The sequence below is a fragment of the Perna viridis genome, chromosome 1 (genome assembly GCF_037379345.1).
Source record: "Perna viridis isolate PV_CMFRI_1.1 ecotype Kerala chromosome 1, ASM3737934v1, whole genome shotgun sequence".
In the NCBI taxonomy this organism is placed as follows: Eukaryota; Metazoa; Mollusca; class Bivalvia; order Mytilida; family Mytilidae; genus Perna; species Perna viridis.
The window spans coordinates 66,797,980-66,819,106 of NC_142445.1; the positions used below are offsets into that span (position 1 = coordinate 66,797,980).

General features: G+C 33.0%; 1 protein-coding gene across 5 annotated transcripts in view; it reads left to right on the plus strand.

Moving 5' to 3' along the window:
* Positions 1-2,977: 2,977 nt before the first annotated feature.
* The window catches only part of LOC148629945 (cell cycle checkpoint protein RAD17-like), a 38,175-nt gene continuing 20,025 nt past the window's right edge, over positions 2,978-21,127 (plus strand). For 3 of the 5 annotated variants that reach the window (XR_015918341.1, XM_088560135.1, XM_088560162.1), the window contains exons 1-7: positions 2,978-3,025; positions 6,235-6,331; positions 7,653-7,907; positions 13,694-13,771; positions 15,246-15,393; positions 16,184-16,320; positions 18,589-18,641. Coding sequence is in view for 4 of the 5 variants with exons in the window: in XM_088560135.1 (XP_088416261.1) it covers positions 6,239-6,331; positions 7,653-7,907; positions 13,694-13,771; positions 15,246-15,393; positions 16,184-16,320; positions 18,589-18,641 (764 nt within the window). In the remaining variant the exon portion in view is untranslated. Of the gene's footprint in view, positions 3,065-6,234; positions 6,332-7,652; positions 7,908-13,693; positions 13,772-15,245; positions 15,394-16,183; positions 16,321-18,588; positions 18,642-21,127 lie in introns of all 5 variants that reach the window. The other 2 variants (XM_088560144.1, XM_088560152.1) reach the window with 2 other exon arrangements.

Consider the following 21,127-nt stretch of genomic DNA (forward strand, 5'->3'; position numbering starts at 1 on the left):
TGTGGCCCACCTTGGTATTACACTGTTTTGTACAAGATAGCTTTGTGACAACTTAAAAAAAAAGTTTTTTTGTTCTAGCGTCAGCCGTAAAAGGTTATATGAGAAAGACAACAGATCAATGAAAATGGCAACCACATACTGGTTTTTATCAACAGGTTTGCCAAACCTCAAAATTCCAACGAGAGTATCTTAACAGCTGTAATTAAATGACGACAAATTTAATGATATGAAAATGTAAATACAAATTATCTAGCAATTGTTCGTCTTTACACACCCCTTAAAAATTGAAATTGTAGGATGCTAGCCTTACTGGACTATAATCATCTGTAAGTAACTACTATTCTGTTTATGTATGGTTCAATTTGGACTAGCTTTGTCTGGAAAGTGATGTATCAAAAGAAATTTAAGTTGAGTATTCGGGGCTATTACTGTAGGTTTCGCTATTTTTAGTATCTTAGGTTATATCTAATTTTTAATTTTGTTTGAAAGTGTGTGTTTTTTTTAAATCATCGGAGACATGTTGGAATGTTAATTTACCCTGAATAGCATTTGAACTACACATACAGATGCTTGAGTGGCTATCATCTATAGGTACTGAATTTTATCTTTAGCTGCATTTACAGAAAAATAATTCATTAAAAACATTTGATTTTTCTGATTCATGACTTAGTAAATATGTTGGGCATTTAAGAGGGCTCTTATTTTCTACGGCCATATTACTTGCGAGTGGAATGTACTACTGATGTCTTCTTAATTTTAAACGACATCAGATTCAAAATTACATCATTTATTTTTTAAAAAATGGCTATAGAGTGGGCCAAAGGTCATTTGTTGTTTTTTTTTCTCGGACCTCCAATACGCCTTTTTAAAAAAAATAATTCTGATTGGTTCTCTTTTAATCTTTCTAACAATATGTTAGAACCAAAAAACTTAAAGGTATTGCTCCAATGATTTAGAATTTCTTTTTACTTTTTTACACATGTATTTGACAATTCTTGCATGTATATATACTACATTCACATCCATCAAGGTCTAAAGTAAAATTCTAATAAAGTTTTTTTTGCTTCTATACATTCTAATTTTGCCGGCTCCAGTAAAATAGTGGATCCTATAGGATTGTGGTATTTTGCCGTCTCTAAATAAAATTGATAGTAGGACTATAAAATAAAGAATAATACTACCTTTTAATCAGAATAACACCATAAAAACAGTTATACATATATATATATGCACATTAAACAAAGTACACACATATGGTCAAACTGAGATATAAATACGTCTTTGCATCAATAAATAAAAAGCTTCTTAAAAAAACTATAAAAGTATTGAAATTGTAGTATTTACAAGATCTTACTCAAACTGTTCAAAGATTAATCAAGGGAACCAAGATTCTAGCGGTAATCAAAAGCATAAAATCCAGGGACAAAGACCAGACATGGAAAACAGACACACACAACAAAGAACAGAAAATAATGAACATGATACATACAAAGTAATGAAAGTAAATGAGCAACTCGGACTCCACTAAAACATGGAGCATGGAGCAGGTGCACCGTTAGGGTAAGCGTCCTTTGCTTTTCTAGAAACACCCGCCGAGTTGCTTATAAAAAGTCAAGTCCAGGGAAGACAAAAGAGAAAAATAAAACAATGACACGTAAACAAATCAGTTTTCATGGTGCAGATGTATACACCGTAACGATACATGAGTTCAATAGACATGATGACGCCTATATAAAACTTCTGTAGTGATGACTTCAATCTTGTAGCAACATAACCCTGTTTCAGAAGCTTAATTGCGTAGTTACGGCAAACTCTGGCATAACGTATGAGTTATGATATGAAAACTCCGTAGGCAGGTGATGAAGGGATGTTGCCACAGATGAAGGGAAAATTGACAATTCGGAATGCAAAGTCATCGCGTTTGTCGTGTAGTTTGGTAAATAGTTTTCCTTTATCAACGACCCCAAAGCGTACGTCAAGACATGAGGCTGACTTCACAATGATTACTGTGTCTGTAGTATCTTTTATCTCAAGTTCTTTGGAGGTAGAGGCAATCTAAAAAGATGTATGATCATTACAGTTGAAAGCCTCTTAAACTCTTAAAATAAATCTTACATCATATCACACACACACACATAATGTACCTGCATAGTTTATAAGAAAATGTATGGATACCAGAAAAACATGTACATATACAAGTAGTATCTGTAAAAAAAATATATCACATTATTCTACGTATACACGGGGTCATATTTACAGTGGAGATACAGAGCCATTTTTTTTATTGAGGTGAGTTTTTGAGTCGTGCCCACTAAAGATGCTGCCACTATAGACATGAGCTACACATAATGTTAGTTTCTTTTGCAAATATTGCAAATACACAGAACTTTCTTCTTTGATAGAATTAATGTTTTCAGTCCTCTGTACAATTCTTCTTGATTGGTTGAATGCTGACAAATTTGTCTAGACAAGATGTAGAAACCATTTTGGGATGAGTTTCTGTGTGTTCTTTTTTACTAATTACTAAACCGTCATCGATTGCCGCCTGTCTTTACCGATAAACCAATCGTATGTTTCTTCATGATCGAGTTGACGAAGTGTACGCTTTGTTTTTCTTGCTCGTTTTTAGGCAGTCCAACGACAGTTTGTACAATCCCTTTCTATCTTCTTCGTTTTTTTAATTACTGGTGGCAGAGACCTATGATTAATTCTTGATCTATGTTCATAGAAGGATGGTATTTGAAATCGTGTCGATAGATATTTTATTATCGTCACTCTCTGATTCATCGTGTTTTTCACTATTTAGAGTATTCTGAATGTAATTGTTCGTATTTTAGGGAATCTAGAAAAATATATATAAAACCTTATTATACGAATAGACCGTAACCTGCTAAGCAACGTTTTCCAACTTCCATTGTTTACCTCGTTGGCACGAGAGAATATGGGTCCGAAACAACATATATAGTGGTCACTATTTATTACTTCCGGTGGTGGAAAAGAATCTTTTTCGAGGAAAATTCAAATTGTAAAAATATATACATGTAGTTTTGTCTTTTTGAATAAGGTGAACAGAATGAAAGATCAATTTGAACTTATGGGAAATTTGGATTTCAATTTTGTGGCTACATATCTGTTTTTGGTCTAACACAGTAACAGCTGTAAGGCTAAGAGAGGAGACGAACACTCACAACAACCCATACTGGGCCATAGGCACTGACAGGGCTTTACTATCCTCACGTACCCCGAGAAAATTCTACAAATTTACAGATATCTAAGGGTACCTGTTGATAATAAAGCCACGTCATTGACAATGACGAAGCATCAATGATATCCTACATATGTCAGTATGTAGATCATCTAGATGCTCTGAAACATGAATGGTTCAAAATGCAGGGATTTAGCTAGCGCTCATCATTTTCGTCATTTAAAATTTGAAAAGTATATAAAAAAATTTCATTCAAAAAGTTTCAGATAAATTTTCGTCACCTTAAATAAAAATGTTGTTAAAAACTGACAATCGAAAGTTACATAATTTCACCTGGCCTTAACACTCTGAGAAGTTTATGATCCCAAGCTTGGTAATTACCTGGTCAACCAGGTGTGAAATACAATCTATTGTTTTTAACCTGGCATCCCTGATATGTGCGTAGTTAATAATCCTTTAAAGTATCATCAATTTATCAATCATTTGATCATTAGGACCACTGAAGATAATCCCAGGGTTCTCACTCAACTTCAGCCAGTGGTTTTTGACCGCTGAAAAAAGCCTGGAGTTGACTCGAGACATTTCTGCTTTTAAGTAAGTTTAAAATGTAACTTGTATACAGGGATTTAGCCAGGATTTTCAACCCATTAGTCATTTTTGTGTAAGACTAAATCTCAATACTATTTTTTCTTTTCGCGTCGCAAATTTATCAGCATGCATGTATATACATATACTTATAACAACTATATTATAAATAATAACATGTTTATTTCTATGTCAGCACTTGTATATAAATAACAGATAATTCATATTAATAAAAAATATATAACATACAGTTTCTACATTAGCAACTATTCATGAATAAAAAATGCAAAAAAATACTTTGTTACTGTGTCATACATATCATTGTGTAAAAATCTAAAAATTATATACATCAGCTACTATTGCTGGCATGTGTCTAAGAATGTAAAGCACTGTTTACTTGATCAGTAATGCATAAACCTCCTGTCCTTAGCCATGCACCACAAAGTGAAAGCTATCTTAAAATCAAAGGAATGCATATCAGAACTGAACTGCCCGTTTATGATCAGCAGTGTTGATGTGCTTCTGTATATTATCTTTTAGGAATGCGTTGCTTCCGATAGAAAATGTATTGGTAAGTCCAGCATCTTGGCAGTCACAGCAGTACATCGCCCCATCTATGTAGTATATGCATGGAAATATCTTTGACCACTCTGGTTTAAATTTGGACGTTAATAGTCGATCACTGCAACTATTTGTAGTAGTTGACTTATTTTTAGACTTTTGACCTTGTCATGTGACGACGAACTAAAATAGTTCATAATGGCGGACATAGTTGCGATTCAAACTGTGATTGAAAAATCCAAACATCTTTCCATTTTAAATACATACGATGACACTTTGAGTACTTTGAGAACGTGTCACAGCGCTCAACAAACAAATCATTACTGTTAATTAATTTGTTTGTCGGAATAATTAGCCTCAACCAGGTGATCAAGCAAGATGTGATCAAAGGTGATGCAATCAAAACATTGGTCATGATTGTTTATTGTAAAACCCTAATTGGCTTGGCTTTTTTACCGATATTTCTTGAGGGGAGCGAAATATCAAGTGACGAATCGTGCACGAGAAAAATTCGCCACTTTCGAAAATCATTCATCAATGGCGAAAATGGCGAGCGCTAGCTAAATCACTGTGTATTGTTAAACAGTTTTGATCTTTAATGGATACCGACTGATTTTACTCCCATATAAAAACAAACCCTTCACAAACCTCGCAACATATATAGCTATCTATTTTTAGAAATTTAAATGCACACAAAAAACAATGTTTCCAATGTGTGCTTGGTCATCTCATGGATTTCAATTAATTTTAACACAATAGCAGACAGTTAGGAAGTATTAATCAATGATAAATATTTATTTTACAATTCTCTTTTCTTCTTGAAACGAAATCACAATGATTATGAACGTTTTCAATTCTACTCATGATCTGGGGTCAAAGGTCACTAAAAAAATTACCACCCAGCAGTAAGATATCACGCATCAAGCGCTTACAGATTGCAACATTCTACAGTTGACTATACCAGTGTGGCCAACCTCCTTTCTATCTGTTTAGTTTCTGCGTTATCTTCTGGTGACTGAGAGGGGATTTAGTAGGTACTATCTGGTCAAGACCTATCTTAGGAACAGGCTCAAGGTTTCATCAGTCAATTCTCTTCTAAAGATCTGTCTCCATCCTTCTGATTTGAGGAGTTTTAGGTTGAATAGGGCTTTTGAGGTGTGGTGTTTTGGAAAGGACATGAGGTTTTTTTTCTTGTTAGTTGAGTGTCGGGTCATACCATAATAGTAGCTTATGTCAAATAGTAGCTATTTTTTAAAGTGAATGCATCAAAGGACATGTAAAATGTTGACAACTTGACATGTACAATAACATGTGTCCGAAAATAGCCTTGGACACTGAATCTTAAATAGCTAGCACCAAACCTGAAGTGGGATTACAGATAATCATGACATTTGTCTTGTTTTAGTTTTTCACGTTACATTCTTATAAAGAAAATCGAATACTTTCAAAAACTTTTTTAATTTCTACTTTTAAAATATTTTGTAAAGTTATCTGCATGATTTGGTGGTATTTGTGTGGGATTTTAACCCAGGAATTCATGATCTGGTGGTATTGATGTGGGATGTTAACCCAGGAATTCATGATCTGGTGGTATTTTTGTGGGATTTTAAGCCAGGAGTTCATGGTCTGTTGCTATTAATGTGGGATGTTGACTCAGGAGTTCATGATCTGGTGGTATTTGTATGGGATGTTTACCCAGGAGTTCATAATTTGGTGGTATTTGTGTGGGATGTTAACCCGTCAGTAGGCATTATTAACTTACAGTGCAGCCAATTAAAACTGTTTCCTAGGTCACTAATCGATTGACAAATTAACTATGAAAATTGATGTTCAAGTCATGCACATTTGTAGATTTTTGTTATTTTTGATACATTTGAATGTAGATTCATGGATTCTGGATGTGAAGTAATTGACCTGACTGATTCACCACCTCCAGTTGACAGGAAAAGAAAGTGGTCAGAGATCAATTCTGTCAATAAGGTATGCGATATGAATTGTATTTTAATTTGTTCCAGCTAGCAAGCTATAATTTAGTTCAGTGGGAAAGGGCAAAAATTAAATCAAATGAACAATATCAACTTAATTGTAATATATACATGTATAATGAGGAATGAAACTGTTACCCAAACTGATGTTCCTATTTATAAAGAGTTATATGATAATGCATTTGTTGCATTTCACCATACACTTATCTGTTGCTTTTTCTATTGCATTTGTTGTTTTTTGGCTCACAAAGTATAAATGATTATCGAATTGGAATTTTTTCTCACAGTTCGAAACTTATACTGAAAAGCAAAATATTTGCAAATTAGACATTCTAACAAGAAAATGAAATATTAAATTTGAAGTTTTTGTTGTTTAGTTTTGTTTTCTTTATTTTTGAAATAATTTTACTCAAAAATCACATTTACATTGTATTGATATGTGTTGTACATATAAATTCTCAAGTTGGTGGAACTTTACTGAGAGATGGTCTGTATACTAGCTTGTTACCTAATCCTATTGATATTTTTTTGTTTTTCCAAAAATGGATATTGTACTTTCAAAATGTCATTTTTCATTTTTTTTTTAAATTTTGAAGTACGTGTAAAATGAGTGACACCAAACTCAGGACAAAAAATCAAATATATAATAGACTTAGTCCATAGCCAGGAGCACATCCACATGTATGTTTACAATCATTTCTAAATATAAACAACCAGTATTTCTTACTCTTTGTTTTTCCATCTAGAATAGAGAAAAAGTATCTGTGGCTTTATTTTTCTTCTTTTTTTAACTGTTAGACATTCAGCAGGCTTTATTTTTTTTTCTTAAAATCACAAATAAAAACTTTCGGGTAGGTTGACTGGAAACTTTACATTTTTAAAGGCCTTGTGCATGCTCATGCTAATGGTTCTTACATAGACAGTAAATGTTTGTTAACTACACATATTTGTAATATTCTAAATGATGTGGGGGAAAAAATCTCTGGTCTAAAAATTTAGTAGGTAGGTTTTAAATAAGTAGGTCAGTAAACAGCAAACAACAATTTTTTAAGGTCAGCATTAATGATCGGGGTTAGACAGGGCCTTGCATAATTTATCACATTCCAGCTGACAATGCCTCATTAAAATCAACAGTTTTTATGAAGAATGTTAAAGTATGTCCAATTGGAATTCTGAAGATCATCAAAAATGGCCCATTCTCAAAATTCCCATCCCAATCACTGCCGGTAACAGTCACTTTTACCCAGCTGTGTCTTGACCCAAATCTGCTGTACCCATTGTTTATATTTTGAAACATGTTTGTTATCTTGCTTTAGAGACCATCAGTATGGGTGACATCCTCCTTTGATGATCTTGCCCCTAATGACCAACCAAAGTCGTCTAAAAGTACAAACAAAGTGAGCTGGTCCAGGAAGAATTCAGAACAGGACATAAATGGACTTGATTCAAAATCCCAAAAGGCAACAGCTGTCACAGATTATTTTAAACCTGGAAAAATAATATCTAGAAATAAAAGGAAAAATGTCATAGAAACTGAACTCTGGGCAGATAAACATGCACCCACTTGTCAGGTATTTATTACTATGGTATTGTTGATTGGGTATTTATTTTCTTGGTTTTCATGGGGGGTTTGGAACCACAAAAAGAAGAATTCAACTTCACTTATCTAAAGTCCTGTTAGAAATACATTGAATGTTAAATCTGAATCATACACTTGTCGTGGAAGAAGAAGCTATAATGAGCAGTCTGCATCCTGTCCCCCTACTTGTATGATTACATGTAAATAACAAATCAATTGTTTATTTGTGCTTAATAGCCTTTATGTAATGTCAGTATTAATCATACATGTAAGTGATGTACTGCAATTGCAGCTTTTTCCACCTTTCCACTGATTATATAATAGTACATGGAGGTACATTTATAAAAGTGGCATTCAGTAAATTTCAGTTTAACCATCTTCATTCAACTAAGATATTGGAATGGCACCAGAATTTTTCAATCAAAAGAGTTTTAACTTACCAGAACTCTTACTCATAATCAGGGAAATAAAAATGGGAGTCCTCTACAGATGTATCATATATGTAACTTCTATTTGTAATTATAATTACCTCTGGCTCAATTGTCATGTTCTGAAACATGTCTTCTAAGAAAACTAAATGCTAAACAATTTTTAGCTCACCTGGCCATTCATGTAGGTCATGTGAGCTCTTGCCATCACTTGGCATCTGTTATCGTTGTTAACAATTCTTCAAACATCTCCTCTGAAACTACCGAATGGATTTGGATGAAGCTTAAAATGATTGTTCCATAGAGTATCCTGCACAAAATAACTGTTCAGATTTTTGATCTATTAAAAAACATGGCCGCTGTTACTAAAAGTAGAACATTGGGTCAGACAGCAGTTTTTTTGCATATATAGTGAATCTCCAAAACTGTTAAGTTTAACCACATTTTGACAGGTTATAAGTGTTCACCATGATGAGATCTATCTTTGATGTAATTTTGGGGAAAATCTGTTGACCCATGTTGGAGTTATTGCCCTTTTTGGATGTTTTTTGCTGTTTTTGATGTTATTACTTTCTTCTCCTTTAATAGAATCTACTGGACGAAATTTAATGAAAGTTGGTATACTGCTTTAACCTCTTTCCGAAGCATAACTAGTTCCGGTGTATTATTAATATCCCTTTTTGATTTTTAATTGTTGAGCTGAACGTTGAATATTTCCAATGATTCCAAAACCTCCGTATGCCATATTATTCAATCGCTTTTAGAAATGTAGAAAATACACTTGGAACCAATCTATTGATATTGATTTATCGTCATCCATTTGCAAAGCTTCCTAAACAACAATCAGGTAACCAAATTATGTCATGTGTCATAAGAAAAAACTAAGGAAAGCCTGATTAACAAAAAATGAACATTTTCTGAGGATTTAACAAATTATTAAAAGTATCAAACATATTCCCTCATCTTAAAAACATTTTACTTAGAAAAAGTCAATTGAAAAGAATAGATATGCAGTATTTAACTATAGGAAAGTTAATATTGGACAAAATTAAGCTGATTTGGGATATTTAATTATTTACTGATATCTCCAAAATTAAGAAAAAAAACATGTGACTGTGATGCTTTGAAATCTGCCTTCATGCTTTATTTTGTTTATAATATATCCCTTGTTTGACAAGTAATTCCAACATTGAAAAATTTGGATATTTATTTATTTGACAGTTTTTTTGTTGAGTTTATTAAAGTTGTTCAAATGAATAAAAAATTTAATTTTCAAAGTTAGAATTGATTCTAATGAAAAATAATTTAAAAAATGGTATATATCATATATTTTTAAATATTTGAAAATTTAACAAATCAGCAAGTTTCAATAATCTAATGATAGAGATCACCCTGCAGTACTACAATTTTAAGTATCAATGTAAAAACATATTCTAAACAATTTCATTTCTAAATCAATTTCAATTAAATAATTATTTGAATAGGAATTAAAATAAAATACCAGTAAACATCATTTTGAAATAATCTGCCATAAAAAGCAAAGTATTTGAATTCCCACAAATAAATATTTATTTTTCAGGAAGTAGATTCTATATAGTCATTTTTGTCCAATACTATATTTTCATCAATAAATCAAAATACTAGCAGTTTTCTATTTATATATAGAATTGTGTTGTATTCCATATGGCTCCCCATACTTGTTTAATCTCTGCACCAGAAGTAGGGTACGACAACAATAATAGCAGATAGTTGCATCTGATTTTCATTCACTGGTTTATTTATTAAACAAAGACAAGAATATGACATGATATACAGAAGTGGAGAGTAATATGTCCCAAATTTTATTGATATAAATAACATTGGGGTTGTCTGTACAGATCAGTAACACAATCAGATGATAAACATTTTGACCTCAGGAAGGGGGATAACCCAGTATATTACTGTTTTCTTTTAGGGTATCCTGCACAAAATGACTGTTTGGATTTTTTATTTGTGAAAAAACATGGCGGCTGTTACTAAAAATGGAACATAGGGGTTGAAATACAGTTTTTTGCAAATAACTCAAAAACTGTAGACTTTATCAAAATTCTGATGGAGAATAATTCTGTTCACCATCAGAAGACAGGCCATAGCCGAAATTTTCAAAATGATTTGTTCCCTGTTGTTGGAGAAACTAATTACAACAAAATTTGATAAATGTTGCCATAATTTTTTAAGGGTTCCTCGAAAAAACTGATCATTTAAAATTTTTCTTTCTTCAGTCAAAAAACATTGCCGTCATTACTAAAAATAGAACATAGTGGTCAAAATGCTTTTTTTGCAATTTTTTCCTCAATTATAGAAGAATAATGAAAATGAAAGCTACTTATAAGATAAACATGATATTATGAGTGGACCGGCAGTTATGAAATTAATTTTTAGGCGGCCATTTTGCTACCATTTTCACCAGTTGCTCAGATTCCAATGATTTTTGGTTTCTGAAGAAAAGTATGTGTTTTAATTTGAATGATGATGACAAAAGATTGTTCTTGACGGCCATTTTCCTGCAAATTTTTATACTTGCTTTGATTTCAACAATAATTGGTTTATATAGTAATCATGGTCTCCTGATATGAATGGTGACGATGAAAATGTTGGATAGCCATGGTTTAACTTCATTTTATGTTCTTTGTCAGCAAATGTATACTTGGCTGATGCCACCTCAGACATGGTGGAATAACTGAGCATAGGGAGACCCCTGCCCAAATTTTTGCCTTTACTTACAGCTTTCATCAATATATGCTCTTTTTCAGCATTTTTTTGTCGAACATGGTAACAAAGCATGATACGTTTACTTACTTAGTTAATAAGGCATGGTTTGTCAGGGGAGCAGTTCAGGCTCTTTGAGAGCCTCTTGTTTTTAATCTTCAGTAAAAAAGCTACAGTGTATGGTCAAAAGTGAGTCATCAAAATGGCTTACCATGTTCAAGCAAAATGTATAACCAAACTTTGTAGGTATTTTCCTTTACAATAAAAATCATTCTGATGATGAATTTGATATGAGATGTTTATTGGGGTATTACAATATACGGTCATGTATTGTGACATCATCAAAGACATTGACCTTCATAGACATAAATAAATCGTCTGCTAAAAATGGCAAACACCATTGAAACAAACAGTGATATCTTTATCAAATGATGGAGTTAGCCAACGTCTTATTGCAGAGATACTTAGATTGAGTCAACCAGGCATCAGTAAATTTTTGAAAACATTTGGTTGACAGTGGAAATAAACGTCGAAATGGCAGGCCAAGGAAAACAGATGAACAAGGGGACTGAAAATTTTGCGTTGTGGAAAATATGATCGACGTCAAGATTTGACAGAAATTTCATACAATGTGAACAATATGCTACTAATTGTTATATCTTCAAGACTGTTTGAAGGCGAATACGTTTTCATTGGTTCACAAGATGGAAAATTCAGAAGACACTGACAATTCGCAAAGAGAATCAATAGAAGCGAGTGCAGTGGTGTCGATTGAAACTATGATGGACTTTGAATAGAGAGTGGGAGAGGGTGATATTCAATGATGAAACAACGGTGTTCATTGATAAGAACAATTGCGTTTATGTATGGAGACACCCCAAAGAAATCTGGCGACCAGAATGTCTTGGCCTTCATGGAGGCAGCAAATTTTTGGCGATGTTTTGGGGTTTCATAACTTATAAAGTAGTTGGAACTTTTACAGAAGTTCAGGGAAATATTAACTCTTAAAAGTATATAAAAGTGTTAGACACTGAATTATGGCCTGTTATTGCCCGTCATTTTTCGACAGATGATTAATTGTTTCAAGAGGACAATGCTCCAGTCCACACCTCTACAGAGAAAAGCTCTGGAAAACCGAGAACAATATTATAAGTATGACTTGGCCCTCTCAATCACCAGACATCAACTTTATAGAAAATGTGTGGCGTACGATATAAATTCGCTTGCAAAAAGACGTACATGAAATTGTTTCTAGAGCAAAATTAGTAGAAAAAGTTAAAGAAATCTGGTTTTCACTTCAGTTGTATTATATCAAGAGTCTGTATGCTTCAATTCCAAACTGATTGCTTCATGTGATCAGGTCTAGGGGTCATGCAACCAAATATTGACAACAAAAGGTGGGGAATTCGTTTATTTATATGAAATTAATTGATTTTGTTCAACATCAGCCATTTTGGTGACTCACTTTTGGCCATACACTGTACTGGTAACTTTGGTTAAAATTTAACCAGAAATGCTGGCAAAACAACAATTGTTTTAATGTAGCAGGTGTTGACCCACAATTCAGTATCTAGGGAGGGGAATGAATGGTAGTCTTTAATGAGCTGTTTTCTGCTTTTAATCCAAAAAATTTAAATTTTCCATTTGCAAATTGCATCTTATGGTATTATACATCAATTTTCATGAGTATAGTGAAGCTTTTGAAAATGGCAAGGTTATTCAGTCAAAAAAGAGCATTCTACATTGTAGTTCATTTGAAGCCACATCAGGCAAGCATTAACATATATTTATGGAAAATGTACAGAAAAGGGCAGGGCTTATACAAACCAATAAAAAAGGCAGCTGCAGGGTGTTCATACCCACTCAAAACTGTTTGTAGAGAACACTAAAGAAAAAAAAAGTGAAATCAATAGCCATCATTAAAACTTTCATTGTTAAACAGAGTGTAATTTTCAAATGAGGAACAGCAAAATTGAAGTGATACCATGTAACACAGAAACAATTATCTGCAATAATAGGTTGATCTACAGTATCTGGATACCATAATACCAGAATAGGGAATTGATGATATTGATTATCTGGCAGACCTGACTGATTCCAGGGTTTGCAAGATAATCACGTCGCGATCATCAAGGATCGTGACAAATGTGAAAATCGCGAGGTGATGTCTGTAGGTGCTTGTAATCATTAAAAGTACTTGAAAACATAAGTTGGGAAATCAAGGACTTATAAATATAATTGTACATGTACTTTGGGAGGGTCCTTGAAACTCTGTTAATTATAGTTTGTTAAAACAAACTGATATTTGATTAAACATATTAAGTTTCAAGCTTATTTGTTGACTTGAATGTTACAGCTCAAATTAAAAAAAAAGACTATTGTGAAAATAGTTGAAATCGTCCAATCTAAAATAGCTTGTTTATATGAAAACTGCTGAATGATGGTTTAACAAAAGTCTTCATATGATAATCTTGAATTTAAAGTCCTAAAAAGGAGATTGATTTTTTTAATGTTTAAAGTTTGAATAAATCATGTGATACCTGTTGCTTCAACAAAAATGTGATACTAGCTTTTACATGTACATGTACTTTTATTATTGAAGGCTGACTTAGCTGTACACAAGAAGAAAATAGGTGAGGTAGAACTGTGGTTACAGAGACATCTTGGTACACAGCAGAAGGTGAATATATTTTATTATGATCATGTGATTATTTTGGTTTACAAATGTTCCAGGTTAGGAGGAGGGTTTAGCACTCACAAACCCAGCCAAATACTTTATGTGCCTGTCCCTACCCACAAACCTATAGTCCAGGGGTCGTCATCTATGTTCATTTTTATTCATTTTACAATTTTTTCTACATTTTTTGGGACCATTTACAGCTTGATTTATGGTATGGGTTTTGCTCATCATTGAAGACCATGTGGTGACCTGTAAAAATTTAATTGTTTGTTACTTGGCTTTTGGTGGATGACTGCCTCATTGGCAATCATAATACCTCTCCTATTTTTATACTGGTATTCATTGTAGTATCCAATATATTTTTGATGGTAATAATTACATTTTAAGTTCAACATAAGTTGACACATACTAATTCAAAAAATAGTGAATGCCATATCTAATGACTTCTGTTTTTCACCATCATGGCATGAAAGTTGATGGAATAGAGTGAGGTTTTGTTAACTTTAGTTTTAAGGTTTCTATTGTATTTATCAGGCAATAAAACTTGTTATTATATGGCTAGAAATAACCATGATTTTGATTGGAATGGTCCTTCGCAGATTATGATGATCCCTGCGCAAAATTGCTCGCATACATTCAAAACTTGTGAAGGCTTCATCGTGTACCCAAATATAGTATCTGGTAAAATACTATAACTTATTTTTAAATCTTTATTTATGATTGGTCAATATGTTAAGATGTCTCTTTTGGCCAATAGTAGCTCTCCTTACTTACCATTTACGTTCATTCAACAATATTGGCTGGTCTGAGCGGCAGCAATGGGCAAAAAAATACAGGTTTCTACCTTCAATAAAGATGATATTAAATAAATACCTTGACTTACCAAGACGTCAAAAGCTGATTTCCCTGTTCAGACTTTTATCAGCATGAGTAATTTACATTGTGAATTAAGAGAAAACACAAACACACACAAAACAGAAAAACAAACATGAGGCAAACAAAAGTGTCTTTTCCTTCCCAGGGACCCTGCCCTTTTAAACTTCTAGCTGGAGCACTGAACGTTATAATTGATTTAGGAAAGTCACAAATGCTTACATTTGTATCTCTGTACTGATTTTTACCTTTGAGCTTGTTAGTTTCATCCAGAAATTTTGTCAGTTGAAATTGTTGGAACAAATTAGTCATGTAATAAAACAGTTGGTAATTTTGGATTTCAGTTTATATTATGATTTATCAACCCTTGAGGTCTATAATCACTTTGCCTGTGGCCTTGTTTATTATTTTTTATTATATATAGATTTAATTATAAGATTGATAAATGATGATATTTAACTCATCCAAAGTCATTAATTGTATATTATCAGACATACCCTAAAAAGTCTGTACATTTTGGTATCTAAGGCTTGAGAAATTATTATTAATTTTAAGTTACCTTGTTTTCTACCTTTGTTTTATTGTCAATGTTTCCTTCCAGTTACCACCAATTCTTCTGCTAACAGGGGCATCTGGAGTAGGTAAAACAGCGACCATACAGGCTTTATCACATGACCTTCAGTATAGTGTACAGGAATGGATCAACCCAATTACTACAACGTATAACCAAGGACTTACTGATCAAGATGGTAATGTTGTTTGTTGTGAAAATTTATTAACTATGCTAGCTTGAAAAAAATCTTGGAAAATTTGTTTTTTATGTGCAGTGAATGTATATACTGATTAGGGCTACTCTAGAATTAATTGTGAGGGAAAGAGGGGTCAGGAACAATTTAAATATTAATTAAAATAACTAATGAAATATTAGTTTCAGCTGCAACTATTCAGAAACTGCAGAATGGAATTTGATGAAATTTTCACACATTAATGATCTCCATTGTACACGTCCTGTTTTGCTTTTGAACGAGTTCAGGGGTTTCATGATTAATATTGATATTCATAAGCAAAGTTGGAGGGGGATATTGCTCACAGTATTTCTAGAATTCATTGGAAGGTTTAGGAATTCAGGATGAAATAAAGTTTTTAGCCTTAGGATTATGTTTTAAGAAAGAACAAATTTGGGGTAAAGACTAACATGTACATGTATTATATTTTCCAACTTGCTCTACTTCAAAGAAATGGGAATTTTATTTTTTATGTTTGCCTGTCTGTAACATACATTTTCCTTTCATTCTCTACATATTGCAACCACACATTTTGATGGTATATAACATCAAGATGTTCTATACAGTGCTTTATAGTAGATGAATTCTGATATTACACTCCTTTACTTTATGTCCTTTTAAACATTTATGGTTGCTATCAGTATTATGTTCAATGTACAGTATCTCATGAGGTGTTGTTTTTTTACTACTGAATGTAAAAAGGATATAAACAATTATGATAATGTAGTCTAACATTGTTTTTTTTTGTTTTCAGATAAAAAATTCCATAATTATATTCCATCGGAATCCCAGATGTCACTGTTTCAGCAGTTTCTATTAAGGGCTAATAAGTACAACTCATTAGGTATTTTCGGTGAGGACCAGTCGTCTAGAAAAGTTATACTTGTAGAGGTAAGAATTCAGAGCATTGTCGTACTAAAGTGCACAACATGATTATATACATGTAGCTCAGTACTAAAAGGATAGAAATAAGTTGGTTATCTCTCTTGCTGAGACTGGTGAATAGTCTTGGTAGATTTTCTCTCAGTGGGTGGGGGGGGGGTTGTATTTTTACAGTTAGCTCTTTGATACATGTACCTTTTATTGTGGAAAATGATAAATCTGTGCTATCCTCTTTTGGTCTCTCTACAAAGGACAATGTGATTTACTGTCTATGTACTGGATTTCTAAACTCCACAAGAATCCATACAAACGACGTTTCATAGCTGGATTTGCAAAATGTACTACCAAAACCTCTTTCAAAACTTTTACCTTCTATACTCACAACTGTCAAAGAGGGTCTGCAGTCCTACCACAATACTTGTTACTCCCGTAGTGGTATTAATTCAATGTGGACCCTGAAAAATTCGAAAGATCTTTTGACTATCAATTCAAGACTATTATCTGAATATAATAGCATAAAAACCTGTAATTTTTCAACACTGTATATTTCTATTCCCCATACTCAGTTAAAATCTCGACTTATACATTATACATCGTTGTTTTTCCAAAAAAGATGGTACACCTAGATACAAATATATAGTTCTTGGTAGAGATTCCTCATATTTTGTAAGAAATAATTCCAAGTCATCTTCCAAATATACAGAGGAAGATGTTTACAAAATGCTGGAATTTTTAATTGACAACATATTTGTCCAGTGTGGTGGACATGTTTTTCAACAAACGGTCGGTATTCCAGTTTGAACAAATTGTGCTTCTGTACTTGTAGACCTATTCCTTCACTCTTATGAGGCTGACTTTATAGCTGATCTGACCCGAAAAAAAGAATATCGTTTGGCTAGATCCTTTGATCTCCATTTTCGCTATATACAAGACGTATTATCTTTAAACAATCCTAATTTTTGGGAATTTGATACATCGCATCTACCCCCAAAGAACTTGAGGTAAAGGATACTACAGACACTGTAAAGTCAGCCTCTTATCTTGACTTACACTTAGAAATCGATGGTAAAGGAAAATTATTGACCAAACTTTACGACAAACGTGATGACTTTTCATTCAGAATATATTGTCAACTTTCCTTTCATCTGTGGCAACATCCCTTCAGCACCTGCGTATGGAGTGTTCATATCACAACCCATATGTTATGCCAGAGCTTGCCGAAACTATGCAGACTTTTTGTATCGCACTAGAACTCTAACAAATTGGCTTCTGGAACAAGGTTATATTGCTACAAGATTGAAGTCATCACTACGGAAGTTTTATGGTCATCATCATGAACTTGTGGATCGTTATGGTGTATCCATCTGTACTATGAAAACTGATTTATTCAACAGGTCATAGTTTTCCTTTCCTCCTTTGTCTACCCTGGACTTGACTTTTTATGAGCAACTTGGCAGGTGTTTTTAGAAGAACAGAGGACGTTTACCCTTCCAGTGCACCTGGTCCATACTCCCAGTTTTTAGTGGAGTCCGAGTTGCTCATTTGCTTTTGTTACTTTGTGTGTGTGATTTTAGTTACTTTATGTTCTTTGTTGTGTATATCTGTTTTCCATGTCTGGTCTTTGTCCCTGAATTACATTCTTTTGATTACTGCTATAACTTTGATTCCCTTGATTACTCTTTCCCACAATTTCCAGAATGTTCTAGATTTTACTGATGAGTGTAATGGCATAAGGTATTATTATAACCTTTGTAAAGTCAACTTTGACAATATAGCAGACAGGGTTTTAAAATTGATATTAAGATAAAGCACCTTTGAAATGGGGGTGATGTGAATCATGCATGAAACTTTATTGCTTTCTGACTTGTATTTTTTCCCTTGGCATTCCATACTTTTTTAAGTATAGCCAGTAGATGTGAATTATTACACAGATTTCTGACTTGTATTTTTTCCCTTGGCATACCATACTTTCCTTGGCATACCATACTACCATTGCCAGTAGGTGTGAATTATTACACAGAAAACTGTTAAAGGCTAGGCTCATTAAGCGCTAATTAGTTTGCTTCTTTTTATATGGCACAAACAAAGTTTATAAACAGGAATCACCCTGTCTGTCTGTTTGTCTGTTTGTTCCTTCCTCTGTCCATATAATTTGTTTGGTCTGATTTTGGTCAGGAATGTATAATGCTGTTAGGGTAAAATCAAATCAGTTACATTCATGCTATACATTTGTTTTTTGTGGGTAGTAACATGATGCCCACTATTTGATTATTACAGGAGTTTCCAAATGTGTTTTACAGAGATGCAACAATTTTCCATGACATAGTGAGGTAATTTAATTCAACTAAATTATTTTATGACATTGTTTAGAATGTTTAGGTCCCTCTCCCTTTTTGTTATTTCATGATACTTTGTGATAACTTGATCTCCCATCCTGTTGGCTATTTCATAACATTGTAAGTTAAATTAAATTTCTTCCTTGTCTAGTTATTTTACATTGTGAGGTAATTTGACATTAACTCTCCTTCTTTGTACTTGTCATACCATTAAGAAGACAATATCTGAACAGTTTTAGTAATTCAATAACTGTATTGTGCTTTACACTGAAGTATGGTCTATACATTGTTCAGGGTTGCAGTGATATTGTTTTACACTGAAGTATGGTCTATACATTGTTCAGGGTTGCAATGATATCGTTTTACACTGAAGTATGGTCTATACATTGTTCAGGGTTACAGTGATATTTTTTTTACAGTAAATTTTCAACTTAACTGCAGACTTTGTTCACTTAACACAGATGTTTGTTTTGTCCAGGTTCAAAATACATTTACACTGATATGAATATGTGCTTTAGACAGTTTTTTTGGGGTTCAGTTTAGATGGATTTTGCTGTATGACAAGAAAGTTTGTATTGTACATTGTGGTACCAAGGGTCCGGACAGCCCATGTCAGACATTTTATCTACTTAGCAGATGTTTTTGTCAGTCTTTTACCTGCCTAGATCGAGTTTAAACTTTAAAAATCCTTTTTGTAGTTATTTAAAGATTAATATAGGAATTTGTGTTATTCCATCTTGTACTCTGTCTCTTACAAAATATCTCAACGAGTGAACGAGTTAGGTTTCAACCACACGTGGATGTCCTGACATGTAAACAAAACATCGTGTCTCTCAGACTTTTGCTTCACATCGGCAAACAGTCAAAAACTCCCAAATGATGAAAAAAATATTGATTATTTTAAAAATGAGAAATTGTGAATACATTTTGTATATTGATTTGAATGGGTTGTTAGCTTCTGTATTAAAAAGATTCAATCAATGAATTAATAATAACAAACTACAACTGATTCGTAGTTTCAGCACCATGTTCTTTCGTTACTGCTGAAAGATTGGCGGGGAAAATGGTTTTGTCAATCTTTTCCTTATTTAAATCAAGTAATGAATGTATGAAAATTCTCTGAGTCACTTCAGTTAATTTGTATACATAATGGTGCTGCATGTGAACCGTTAAATCAATAATATTGTTAATTTAATTATGCAATCAACTAATCAGTTACAGGTAAAATAGCAGTCACAGGTGCTGTACATCGGCTTATTAATATTGACACACACCTGTTAAATAATTTCCAATAAACAATTAGGAGACAGATAGCTAGGATGTTTATAAAGTAATAAAACCATGTTGACTGTAATTAATTAGGGTTGACGAATTTTTTTAATGTCCGATACTGGAAAATGATTGTCGGACATTTGAAAACTTTGTCAGTCAATGACCGGCATTTTTTACCGTTTCCAGATCCTAGTGTGGTACTATAGACAATTGTTGTCTGCACATCAGTTTGGTCAAGTTGGTGGGTGTTTCTAGAAAAGCAGAAGACGCTTACCCTACAGGTGCACCTGGCCCATGCTCCCAGTTTTTAGTTGTTCGACTTGCTTATTTACTTTTGTTAGTTGGTACATTGTACGTATTATTTTAGTTACTTTATGTTCTTTGTTGTGTTTGTCGGTTTTCCATGTGTGGTCTTTGTGACTAGATTACATTCTTTTGATTTCTACTTGATTACTCTTTGAGAAAAGTATTTAGATTTTTACGATGAAGTTGTACCATACAACAAAACGGAAGCTGGTATTGATTTTAAGGTTTGTTTATAATACTGTTAAGGAATACCAGGATGTCTGGACAATAACTGGAGTATAAGTATATGGATTTCTTTGAAGTTGTAAATAAGGCTGTATCATGTAACAACAAAAGATACTTGGACACTGACTTTATAGGTTGTAACTTGAACCACTTAGGACCAAATAGGCATCAGAAACAAAAAAAAATACTGATGTCTGGACAATAATTTGAGTCAAAGTATATCTATGATATTGTGCCTCACAGTTTCATATCACAAAAGGAAGTTTTGTTTCTTTTATTTGTATTTAATGTTGATAGGCTATGGCCCTAATGTTTTAAAAAGCAAGGGGTCAAAAAAGGTAAGAAAAAAACATTTTCCTAAATAACTGCATACTTAAAACTTCTTCGAGCACTTCATTCAGGTAATATCTTTATACTATGTCAAACATTTAATAAAGGTCAAATCAAATTTGAATGTTTTCTCTGTACTAAAAATGTGTCAACTACTTAAAATAAAGAATCAGTAAGTCTTAATGTCATTGAAGAAAAATGGCACAAAATTGAACACCGTTTTCGGCTGTTACAATCCAACAAGAACCAGTTTTCAGCTTTTGTATTACAATTTTTTTTTTCATATTCTATAAATGTAGTATGATCGTATGTTAGTTTCACTTGGTTTATTGTTTCAATATTGAATA